The sequence below is a fragment of the Neoarius graeffei genome, chromosome 16, assembly GCF_027579695.1.
Source record: "Neoarius graeffei isolate fNeoGra1 chromosome 16, fNeoGra1.pri, whole genome shotgun sequence".
In the NCBI taxonomy this organism is placed as follows: Eukaryota; Metazoa; Chordata; class Actinopteri; order Siluriformes; family Ariidae; genus Neoarius; species Neoarius graeffei.
The window spans coordinates 49,129,657-49,141,873 of record NC_083584.1 but is presented as its reverse complement, the minus strand read 5'-3'; the positions used below and the strand labels follow the sequence as shown (position 1 = coordinate 49,141,873).

General features: G+C 40.6%; 1 protein-coding gene across 1 annotated transcript in view; it reads left to right on the top strand.

Annotated features, from left to right (window-relative positions):
• The window catches only part of hs3st4 (heparan sulfate (glucosamine) 3-O-sulfotransferase 4), a 260,441-nt gene extending 256,572 nt beyond the window's left edge, over positions 1-3,869 (top strand). Inside the window, exon 2 of the mRNA XM_060943114.1 lies at positions 3,215-3,869. Within this exon, the coding sequence (XP_060799097.1) occupies positions 3,215-3,869 (655 nt within the window). The remainder of the gene's footprint in view (positions 1-3,214) is intronic.
• Positions 3,870-12,217: the final 8,348 nt, after the last annotated feature.

Here is a 12,217-nt window from a genome sequence, read left to right as displayed (position 1 = left end):
CTGTCATATAACAAAGCCTTTTGCCAAGTTTGGTAAAATTTCTCCACAAATTGTGAGAGGAGTTGATTTCAGAAGAACGTACACCCTCATGAAATTGTCAAAGTACAAGTTATTTAATCAAGGGTCAAAACTCTGTGAAAATTTTCACAAATTAAATTAAATTGCAATTATGCATATTACCATCATATAACAAGGTATTTTGCCAAGCTTCAAGAAATTTGTCCAGAAATTGTGAGAGGAATTGATATCAGAAGGCAAGCACACCTTCATAAAATTGTGAAAGTACAAGGTTGTTAATCAAGGGCCACGACTCTGGTAAAATGTGACCAAATTTAACGAAATTACAATATACGTACTACCGACATATAACAATGCCTTTACCAAGTTGTGTGAAATTCCTCTAAAAATTGTAAGAGGAGTTGATTTCAGAAGGAAAACACACGCTCATGAAATTGTCAAAGTATAATTTTGTTAATCAAGGGCTGTAACTCTGGTAAAATGTGACCCAATTTAACGAAATTGCAATATGTGTATTACCGACATATAACAAAGAATCCTGCCAAGTTTCATGAAATTCCTCCAAAAACTGTGAGAGGAGTTGAATTCAGAAGGTGAGCACCCTTCCCGGGATGGACGGAAGGATGAATGGACGGACGGAAATCGCCACGACATAATCCCCCTTCGCCACGACATAATCACCCCATCGTTAAAGCAACTATACTGTACATAGCTATGTATATACCATATCATGTAGCAGTAATAGGTTAATTATACTGGGTTCATTTTCAAGCATTTAGCACAAAAACATTCAAGTAGAATGATGTGAGTGGAAAGTATTATCTTTGAGCAGTGGAAATAAAAATATGCATGAGTAAGCTTGTCCAAGATTACGATATCAGTGACATTTATTACAGATTATATTATATTACAAGATCTGGCACCGTTAGACACTTCATGTAGGAGCGCCGCAAAAACATCACTATGCTTATACAAGTTATCACGCAAAATTGCACCAGCTTTTATCTCCTGAATAAAATAAGAGATGAGATGAACAACAATCTGAGTGAATCTGGATCTCAATCTGCGGAGGTGGTTTGAAATCTATGATATTAACGGACACTTCGTGGAAGCCCCACCCACCATCTCATATGCAATTCCTTCATGTGCAATAAAAATCTGTCAACGTATGTTCAACTTAGCATCAGAGTTGGCATGAGACATGTATCTATCTATCATCAGTTTATTCCACACACCGGCCACTTTAATAGGAACCTGTTGTTGATTCTAAGATCCCTGTTCTTGGCTGCAGGAGTGGAACCCAGTGTGTTGTTCTGCTGTTGCATGCTGAGATGCTTTTCTGCTCATCACGGTTGTAAAGAGTGATTATATGAGTTACTATATCCTTCCTGGCAGCTCGAACCAATCTGGCCATTTTCCTCTGACCTCTCTTATCAACAAGGTGTTTGTTTCCACCCACAGAACTGTCGCTCATTCAGTGTTTTTTTTTTGTTTTTCGCACCATTCTGTATAAACTCTAGAGACTGTTGTGTGTGAAAACCCCAGGAGATCAGCAGTTTCTGAAATACTCAAACCAGTCCATCTGGCTCAAACCAACACCCATGCCACAGTGAAAGAAAGTCACACTTTGAGATCACAGTTTCTCCCATTCTGATGTTTGAAGTGAACATTAACTGAAGCTCTTGATTCATATCTGCATGATTTTATGCATTGTGCTGCTGTCAAGGGATCGGCTGATTAGAGAACTGCATCAAACAGCAGGTGGATGGGTGTATAGTGGATGGGTATATATTTATATATTTATTAGGGATGTCACAGAAACATTTTGGCTGAAAATTCGTCCACAAGAGAAAAAAAACAAAGGAAGATTTTAACTTGGACAGATTAAATAAAACACTTTCTGAATAATGATAATTAGAAGGTGATCAAATATACTGTTATCTATCTATCTATCTATCTATCTATCTATCTATCTATCTATCTATCTATCTATCTATCTATCTATCTATCTATCTATGACTAGTGGTCTTGGGATTGTCACTGTGAGCAGCATCAACAGAGAAAATGTCAGCCATGTGGACATTATACAACTGATTTCTACAAAATCATCAAAACATGGTGTTATAATTTTGGGGATTTTATAATGTTTACTGTAAATTACTGCTAAATCTTTTCAAAACACGCTTATACTCCTGCATTTAAATCTGAAACGATAGAAAAGATCATTATTCCGTCTTTTTGGACAAACAGCTCTGGATGATTAAATCATTTATCACGATATTTTAAAATGGAAAAAATGGCAATCAGGGACAAATCAATATTGCACAAGGCCGAGTAAAGTGTTGGTATTGTTACATAAGAAGCATATCTGAGCCCTGAAGTCAAATATTGATTTTGAACCAATAGACACAATGGATGTTTAGCTATACAGCAACTGCACACGTTGTGTATTGACTTGAATCCACTTTCATTTTAATGAGTTATTGGTCACAGAAAACCTTACAACGATGCAGCGTGAGTGATGAAGAATTCGGGAAGAAAACAATGCTAATGTCCTCAATGCAATCTATAAATTGCTCACAGAGTGTAGTTTATATCTCATTTAAGCTATTGCTATGCAGACTTCCTGAGAAACCACTGTTTTCTTCTTTCCTGTTTTATTCTCATGAATGACTTGAGCCTGTGCATTGATTCATCTTTCAACTGAGTCCCGAAGACAAAGTTGAACATAATATTTGTAGCAGTGGCAAATTGCTCCCTACTATCCGTTCCGATAAATCTCTGTAGGCAGAGACATTTCTCCTCTGCTACAAATGATCCAAGGGAACATCATAATTAATCACCGTTCCCCCTGTGCTGAAGCGCTCTTAAGCTTAAAGGAAGGATGACAGGGTAGACCAAGAAGACTTGGGTGTGTCGGAAAGAGACAAGGAGGATGGTTGAACTCGCAGGAAAGATGTGAAGCAAAACAATCCCCCCAGGCGAGAAAGCATTAATGCTATGCAGCAAACTCTTTTATTTATTTATTAAAGTATCTAAAGAGTTGTGAATGTCAATTCAGCATTGAGTTTGCTCTGTGTTTCAATTTCATTCTTTTGATGTAATGTAACACCACTCACAGGTGTGTAACCTGACTCACAATGACTCTTTTCCATTCAATATCATCCTACTAATTTTTGGTCTGCTTGCATTTCAGGGACTTAATGCCTTCGACGCTGGAGGGCCAGATCACCATGGAGAAAACACCCAGCTATTTTGTGACGAACAGTGCTCCGAAGCGCATCCACACAATGGCGAAGGACATCAAACTGATCATCGTGGTGCGCAACCCAGTGACCCGAGCCATTTCAGACTACACACAGACGCTGTCCAAACGGCCCGAGATCCCCACGTTCGAAGTCCTCGCTTTCAAGAACCGGACACTGGGTCTAATCGACGCGTCATGGAGCGCGCTGCGTATCGGCATCTATGCGCTACACCTAGAAAACTGGCTCCAGTATTTTCCCCTGTCACAGATGCACTTTGTGAGTGGCGAGCGGCTCATCACAGATCCGGCCGGCGAAATGACCAAGGTGCAGGACTTCCTGGGTCTCAAGCGCATCGTCACCGACAAGCACTTCTACTTCAACAAGACCAAAGGCTTCCCCTGCCTGAAGAAGCCTGAGGACAGCAGCACCCCACGGTGCCTTGGCAAGTCCAAGGGCAGGACACACCCCAAAATAGAGCCAGATGTCATCCGCAGACTGCACAAGTTCTACAAGCCCTTTAATAATATGTTCTACCAAATGACAGGGCAGAATTTCCAGTGGGAGATGGAGGATGGAGGTGACTCCCCTGGCCCACGGGACTGACAAACTGGCACATCGCCACCCTACCAGCTTAAACCCACCCCCCTCTGAGAAAAAAAAAAACACCAACATTCTTTATCCTCCTTAAACAGTGCTTCAGCACAACCAATCAGTAATAGCTGTCTGTATTTAGAGCAAAGATTTTACCAATTTGCTCTTTAATCCATTCCTCAAAAAGCCAACAGTCTTCATGGTTGTATATATATTATACAGTACATAAATATATTTATATTTGTGAAAAGAAGATGCTTTTATTCATTTTGTTTTTGAACACAGCGTTGCTCTAAAATCATGTCTACTATGATGATGCATGCAATGAGTTAAGTGTCCTTACCCCCTCAGCCATATAGATTTATTGGTCTGGTTTTGTTTGTTTGTTTGTTTAGATCTCATCACATATTTTTCATACACCTGCTGAAGGGTCATTCTAGTAAAACATCTTGTCCAGTCTTGATATTTAGACTTAGTTGTTCGGAATCAAAGCAATTAATTAATAACACAGGGATTTTTTGCTTTTGTTGTTGTTGTTTTTTGAATCTACAGAATCTACTTTAAAGGACATGGGACATGGATTTTTTTCTGGGCATAATTATGTATAAAGGACATAAGAAATGCCATCTAAATCACTGCAGGGTGTCAAAAATGTGAAAATCATCACATTATTCAACTTTTTTATACATCAGCGTAAAACAATGATTCGTTAATGAGCTAGGTGGTCACGTGACCCGTGATGTCACAAAAACTTTCCAAGGAGCCAGCGCTTGGGTATCTAATGTAAACAGGTTACCGAAATGGACACCATCGACAGTGACATTCCCGATGTTTCACAGAGATGTGAAGTTAGACCCTATCAATTCGAACCGATAGCTGGAAATTCACATGAACATAGATCTTGTCTTTACTCTGACGGGTCAGATGATTCTGAGAGTGAGAGTTCATTCAATCCCCATGAAACTGAAAGCGGTCGGCTCGATAACACTTCCTGGCAAGTTAAAAACAATTCTGCTCAAAGGCTAATGATCTGTTGAAAGAAGTATTATTTTTGTATCATACATTGAAAGTTCATCATAGATCTAGCTAAAGTCCGTTGCAAGCTAGTTTTTTTTTTTTGCTGATATTTTTCGAGATTGATTGAGGTACAATGCTTCCAGAGTCCGAGATGAAAACATTCAAAATGGCGAAACGAGTCAGAATTATGATAATCAATAATTGATACACCCAAAATTATAATACTAATCCTTACCTCGGCTTTCAGTCGCTTAGCGAATGCACCTAGTGGTAGCCGTAGCACTTCGGGTTTCACTCCGCCGTCTTGTTCCTGAATTGGGACGTTGGGAACAGCTCCATCTTTACGTAGCCTCTTAAATTTGGCTTGGCAATTAATATCGCTCAGTACCTGAGTATTAATGTTGAAAGAATCCTCAGTGAAATGGTCCGAACACAGTTTGTGGGAAACAATAGGTGCAAAGTTTTTTCAACAGGTGTTCTGTAAAGTTATCCTACCTCTTGGATTTGTCCTACCAAGCCTACTGCGCATGCGCGAAGCCTACTGCGCATGCGCAGGTGAGCCCACACTTTCCTCAGCTTCGGGTCCTTGGGGAATGCAACAAAACTTACTCCAGGGCATTTCCCATTGGAATTATTGCAACCATAAGCAGCACAATACACCATGATGTTCAATGTACGTTAAAGACTATAAAAACATTTTTTCTTGTCATCCACTTCTCCATTCATCTACCCGCTTGTGCTGTGCCCGAAAGTTTTTGTGACGTATGATCACGTGACAGCGGCTCTTCCGGTTGTAAAATATGCATATCGGAGCTCGAGCAGAAATGCCATATAATCATCACGAATATAACGATTTTACTGAATTTAATAGATGATTTTGTATTTGTTGATGCAATTAATTCATATTTTTAATGGAAAGAAACTGATATAGCGTGCATTTATGTTTCATGTCCCATATCCTTTAAGTCTGTGACATGAGGTTCAGATTTATTCCTCAAAACTGCACAAGTATCTGTGTTTCTACACTGAATATTCAGCATCAACATCAATTCAAACAAACCAGCATCATTTTTGTGTTTTCTTTAACCGGACTTAGGAATTTACCCAATATGCCAAATCATTCCCAACGCACCAAATATTGAAAAGTGCAGAAGCCTGTAGTGTCACTTCCCGCACACTGAACGGAGCCTTCGGCTTGACTAACTTGACACACACAGTTATTCTATTTAAAGCCCATTTGCTTCATCTTTCCAGCACAAAAAGCAAACACCTTACTGTACTGGCTTTGAGAATGAACATCAAAGTTCTGCATCACAAATGGTGAGTGAATGAACAAAGCACAGTTCATAATAATGCAGAACACTTTGGTGATTTTCTGTTCATCTTGTTCTTTAGTGCTAGACCGACCTGCATAAGGTCATAGCATTTCACTTATCATGTTTATTAGTAAAAGCTTCATTACTTGTTTATGGAAGTCTCTTCATCATTAATGATATATTTTGGTGCACTGTAATGCTGAAATCATCTGCCGTAACCAGTTAAATTCAGTTTGAGGACTTTCCTACAGTGGGATCCAAAAGTCTGAGACCACATTGAATTTTGTTAATGTTTAAGATTTTGCATGATGTGCTAGTCACTGGACATTTGTAACTCCTTTCTAGAAAAGCTCAGATATTCGTTGAGATTCATCCCTTTCACTGAAGGACATGTTCAGACAACATGCTGATGGATTGGATGGACGTGAGTCAAATGTGTGGAGTCCATGCCAGCTTGAGTACACGCTGACATTACAGCAAGAAAGGGAGAATATCTCATCTCATCTCATCTCATTATCTCTAGCTGCTTTATCCTTCTACAGGGTTGCAGGCAAGCTGGAGCCTATCCCAGCTGACTACGGGCGAAAGGCGGGGTACACCCTGGACAAGTCGCCAGGTCATCACAGGGCTGACACATAGACACAGACAACCATTCACACTCACATTCACACCTACGGTCAATTTAGAGTCACCAGTTAACCTAACCTGCATGTCTTTGGACTGTGGGGGAAACCGGAGCACCTGGAGGAAACCCACACGGACATGGGGAGAACATGCAAACTCCACACAGAAAGGCCCTCGCCGGCCACGGGGCTCGAACCCAGAACCTTCTTGTTGTGAGGCGACAGTGCTAACCATGACACCACCCTATATATATATATATATATATATAAACATTCCACGAATTCCACGCAGCACTGAGTTGGCTTGAGATTGACTGGAATAACTGTTTTATTCTATCTACATTCACTGGATTTTGAGAAACAGAGCTTTTTTATTTTTTTGCAAATTTGATAAATAAACTCTTCATACAAAATGCCAGACAAACTCATTTCCGCTTAGAATGTAAACAGACTGGCAAAATAACAGTAGCAATTTGTGAAAAATGCAATAATAAAAATTCTTGAAAAATGAAATAAAAACAGATATTTTTACCATCAAATACTTTCATTCCATATTTTGTTGCTTTTATATTTTATATTTTTGGGGGTTTTCTTTTCGAGTAGAGTTTTTATTTTGTCCTCAGCTAGTTCAGTAACATGGTCCACCATTTTTCTCTTCTTCTTCTTTAGGGTTTTTTTGGCAAACCAATTTAAAAGTGCATTACCACCACCAACTGGGCTGGAGTGTGGAACAGGAGCTATGGAGGGAAAAAACTACTATATTTACCTCCGCCAAGGAGGTTATGTTTTCCGTAGCATTGGTTTGTTTGTTTGTTGGTTTGTATGTTAGCAACATTACAGAAAAAGTAATGAACGGATTGCTCTGAAATTTTTTCCAGAGGTGTGACTGGGCACAACTAACAATCCATTAAATTTTGGCGGTGATCTGGATCACCTTCTGGATCCCAGATTTTTTAAAGGATTCTTGGCGGAGGTCTGCGCTCTCCGAGTGCTTTTCTAGTCTTTAATCTATTTCTGTTTCTTTTAAATACTTGATAACAAAGTGATATATCTGACTTGATGCATGCCGCTATTTTGTTTTTCTCTACTCACAGTATATGAGTTGATAGCCTAGTAGTAGTGTAGCTAATCAGAGCACGTGATTGGTCATATACAGTGAATGTGGATAGAATACATACATACATACACACACACACACACACACACACACACATATATATATATATATATATATATATATATATATATATATATATATATATATATATCTCGGCATGGCCTAAAAGCAGAGCTCCTGATCAGTAAATAATCCCACATTATTTTTTATAAAGCAAATTAACAATAAGCACTGGATAAAAACCCATCTATCTTATGTAACTAAAGATACAAATTTCGTTATCCTGTGGTCAAGTGTTTATGAGATACTTTGCCTTGCACTTACGATTGTGTTCCCTGTGGTCATAAAACACATAAAAATTCAGGTTGATGCTTTATCATATTCTCTTAAGTCTCTCTTAAGCTTTGCTCCACTATTACTGGTAATATAATTTGTATTTAAACATTTTGTATTAAATTGGTAAAGTTCGTCAAAATAGAAGGATAATTCTTTAGTGGTGTCAGACTTTTAAACCTCTGATTATCCCCACTATCTGTCAGCACGGTGGTGTAGTGGTTAGCGCTGTCGCCTCACAGCAAGAAGGTCCGGGTTTGAGCCCAGCGGCCAACGAGGGCCTTTCTGTGCGGAGTTTGCATGTTCTCCCCGTGTCCGCGTGGGTTTCCTCCGGGTGCTCCGGTTTCCCCCACAGTCCAAAGACATGCAGGTTAGGTTAACTGGTGACTCTAAATTGACTGTGAGTGTGAATGTGAGTGTGAATGGTTGTCTGTGTCTATGTGTCAGCCCTGTGATGACCTGGCGACTTGTCCAGGGTGTACCCCGCCTTTCGCCCGTAGTCAGCTGGGATAGGCTCCAGCTTGCCTGTGACCCTGCACAGGATAAGTGGTTATGGATAATGGATGGATGGATGGATTCCTGTTTCCATGCAACCTTTACTTGAACACTGTTCTCCAGGTGGTTTGTGTCGTAAACTGATAGTATTCCAGACACTTTGTATACATGTCCAAAGAATACCCCTAAAACTTGAATAATACAATTGGCATGTCTTAATGGAGAACTGAAGTCATTTTTAAACTTGCTTTATTTCTTAATTAACGCGTTATTCAATTACATTTTCGGTTTTAGTAACCTTATATCGTGACTCGTATTGGCAGCTAATTGCAATTAAATATTATACTTATCGGCCTATTCAGTTTTTAGCCATGTTGAATTTAGTTCGTTTGGTCCACGGCAGGCGTCGCTTATCCGCGCGATCTTCACGAGACTTGTGCGAGACTTCGAAACGTGAAGTGTCAGCCAGGTGTCAGTGCCGCCATTTTGAAAACTGTTTTCCAAACGAAATATTGCACAAAAACGAGTTTAAATGACGATTACTGCCTACTTTTTTCAAACTTTCCTGATTGCTATCAAAACAAACAAAACTTCCGGCTGGATTACATCAGCATTCGAAAGAGGGCGCCTGCGTCTTTTGACAACGTTGGCAGATATTAGTCACTTTGATTTCTGTCGTACGTTTTACTTCCGTCCTACAATGTCTCGCACAGGTCTCAACGAATCTCATTTACGGCCATTGCTTTGACATATGGACTGATATATTACAGAGCATATTTCAAACACTCATAACTTGCTATAGCAGCAACAAAATAGCCATCAAAAATGCATTCTTATATTTAATAAAATGAGATTAATAGAATTTTGATAATAAAAAATTTGCCTTCAGTTCCCCTTTAATCGGAAAACCCTAAATTCAGAATAAGGCCAAATTCAGAATATCCGAATGAAATAAGACCTGTATTGTCATATTCAGAATAGTAGTGGAGTGTGGCTGTAAACCTACTGAGTGAGTGAAAACAGTGTGACGTTAAAAGCTTCTGGTCAGGTTTCAGTATCTGACGCACTGGGAGTGAGAATGGTTTGAAAGATCCTAACATGAATTTCCACAGTGACATAAGCTCTAATATGAAGCACAACACAGCACTCTGAGAACCTTCAGTTCTCTTCTACCATAATGTCCTCTTTTCGTTAACCAGTTCATTTTCTTTTCAGCAGCTGATTTGAGCCCCATTACACAATGCATCACTGTCATGCATGTGATTAATCAGGAAAACGTCACACAGAAAAGAAGCACACATCCTTCTTAACCAGGCTGTAAAGGAACCCCAGTCCTTCTGATTTGGCCTGTGGTGTCGACGCAAAAGGTGGCATACAGACAGGCTGGGCGGTAGGGTGTTACCAAACATCTGCTGTGTGGAAATCTTGACATTGAAGATAAATTGGTTGCTCTAGGACAGGTGTCGGGAACATTATCATTAACATTTTCACTCATTACCCAAAAAGTGAGGTCATGTTCCAGTGCAGATATGGGTTCAAGGTCAAAATTGTAGGGTTTGATTTAAATGCATGTAACACTGGATGCAAATGTACTTGCTCAGGTACTCACACTTCACATGTTGTTCATAGAAATCTGTTAAGGTTTAACAGCTACACTATGGGAACTGGAATTTATTATTATTATTATTATTATTATTTGAAAATGATAGCTGTTAACATAAACTAACAGCCGGTAAAAAGGGTTACTAAAGTTTGTTAACCCACTTGAGAACTCGCAACACCTTATTCATCAACTGTACTTTTGATTAGACCTGATAGAACCTTACGGATAGTTGTTTCTGCATTCATTAGAACCATTTTCTGCATTGGTCCAACCACAGAGAGAGCTTTCTCCTCCTCACCAGAGACTTTCCTTAATTCCCCGGTGACACAGGGCAGCATGGTGGTGTAGTGATGAGCACTGTCACCTCACAGCAAGAAGGCTCTGGGTTTGAGCCCAGTGGCCAACGGGGGCCTTTCTGTGTAGGGTTTGTATGTTCTCCCTGTGTCTGCGTGGGTTTCCTCCGGGTGCTCCGGTTTCCCCAACAGTCCAAAGACACGCAGGTTAGGTTAACTGGTGACTCTAAATTGACCGTAGGTGTGAATGTGAGTGTGAATGGTTGTTTGTCTCTGTCAGCCCTGCGATGATCTGGCGACTTGTCCACGGTGTACCCCGCCTCTCGCCCATAGTCAGCTGGGATAGGTTCCAGCTTGCCCTCGACCCTGCACAGGATAAGCGGTTACGGATAATGAATGGGCGGATGGTGACACCAGGGATACCGCCACGTAAACAGCCAACCACCAATGGCAGCGCATGTACTGTGTATCCCTGCCTTCTTTCTTGAATTTCAAATGCGAGCTGTTGATATAAAGTCCTTTTCTTTGTCATCACTTTTTTCAAAATTATTATTATTATTATTATTACCTAATTATCAGCACTGACTGCTTACTGAAACCATGCTGATGAATGGTGATGCAGTGAAAGACACATATATTGATTTATTTTATTTATTGCACAACTCCAGATGCTCTACCACTCATATTCAGTTCTGGAAACTAAGTACTACACTCTGAGCACAAGGTTACTGATTGTAGCACTTCGTATGGGTGGGTGGAGCACAGAAGGACGGCAGGCCAGAACTGAGTTCACAAAACTCTTTTATTTTCACTTTTCAGTGGAATTTAACTCTCCAAGCCGCACACACACAAGTCGTCTGGTTGGGGAGAGAGCTCTCTTCCTCTGCTCTCTCTCTCCTTATATAGGGCGCGGTCACTGGGAAGACACACAAACACAGGTTAATTGACATCATGTGTAGTGATTCTGCCACTTACCTTCCCTGACTCCACCCTCCGGTCACAGACCGGTGCTTGACCACGCCCCCGCTGCCACACTGACTTACCAAAGAAAGTTCATCTCATCTCATCTCATTATCTCTAGCCGCTTTATCCTGTTCTACAGGGTCACAGGCAAGCTGGAGCCTATCCCAGCTGACTACAGGCGAAAGGCAGGGTACACCCTGGACAAGTCGCCAGGTCATCACAGGGCTGACACATAGACACAGACAACCATTCACACTCACATTCACACCTACGGTCAATTTAGAGTCACCAGTTAACCTAACCTGCATGTCTTTGGACTGTGGGGGAAACCGGAGCACCCGGAGGAAACCCACGCGGACACGGGGAGAGCGTGCAAACTCCACACAGAAAGGCCCTCGCCGGCCACAGGGCTCAAACCCAGAACCTTCTTGCTGTGAGGCGACAGCGCTAACCACTACACCACCGTGCCGCCCACAAAGAAAGTTATTAAATTCATTTACACTGGTATTTTAATAACAATGGCCACGCTAATGCGAGGCAGATTGTGATCCACTTCCTTTAATTAAGTAAAACTCAACATCATCATAAACTGCAAAAACA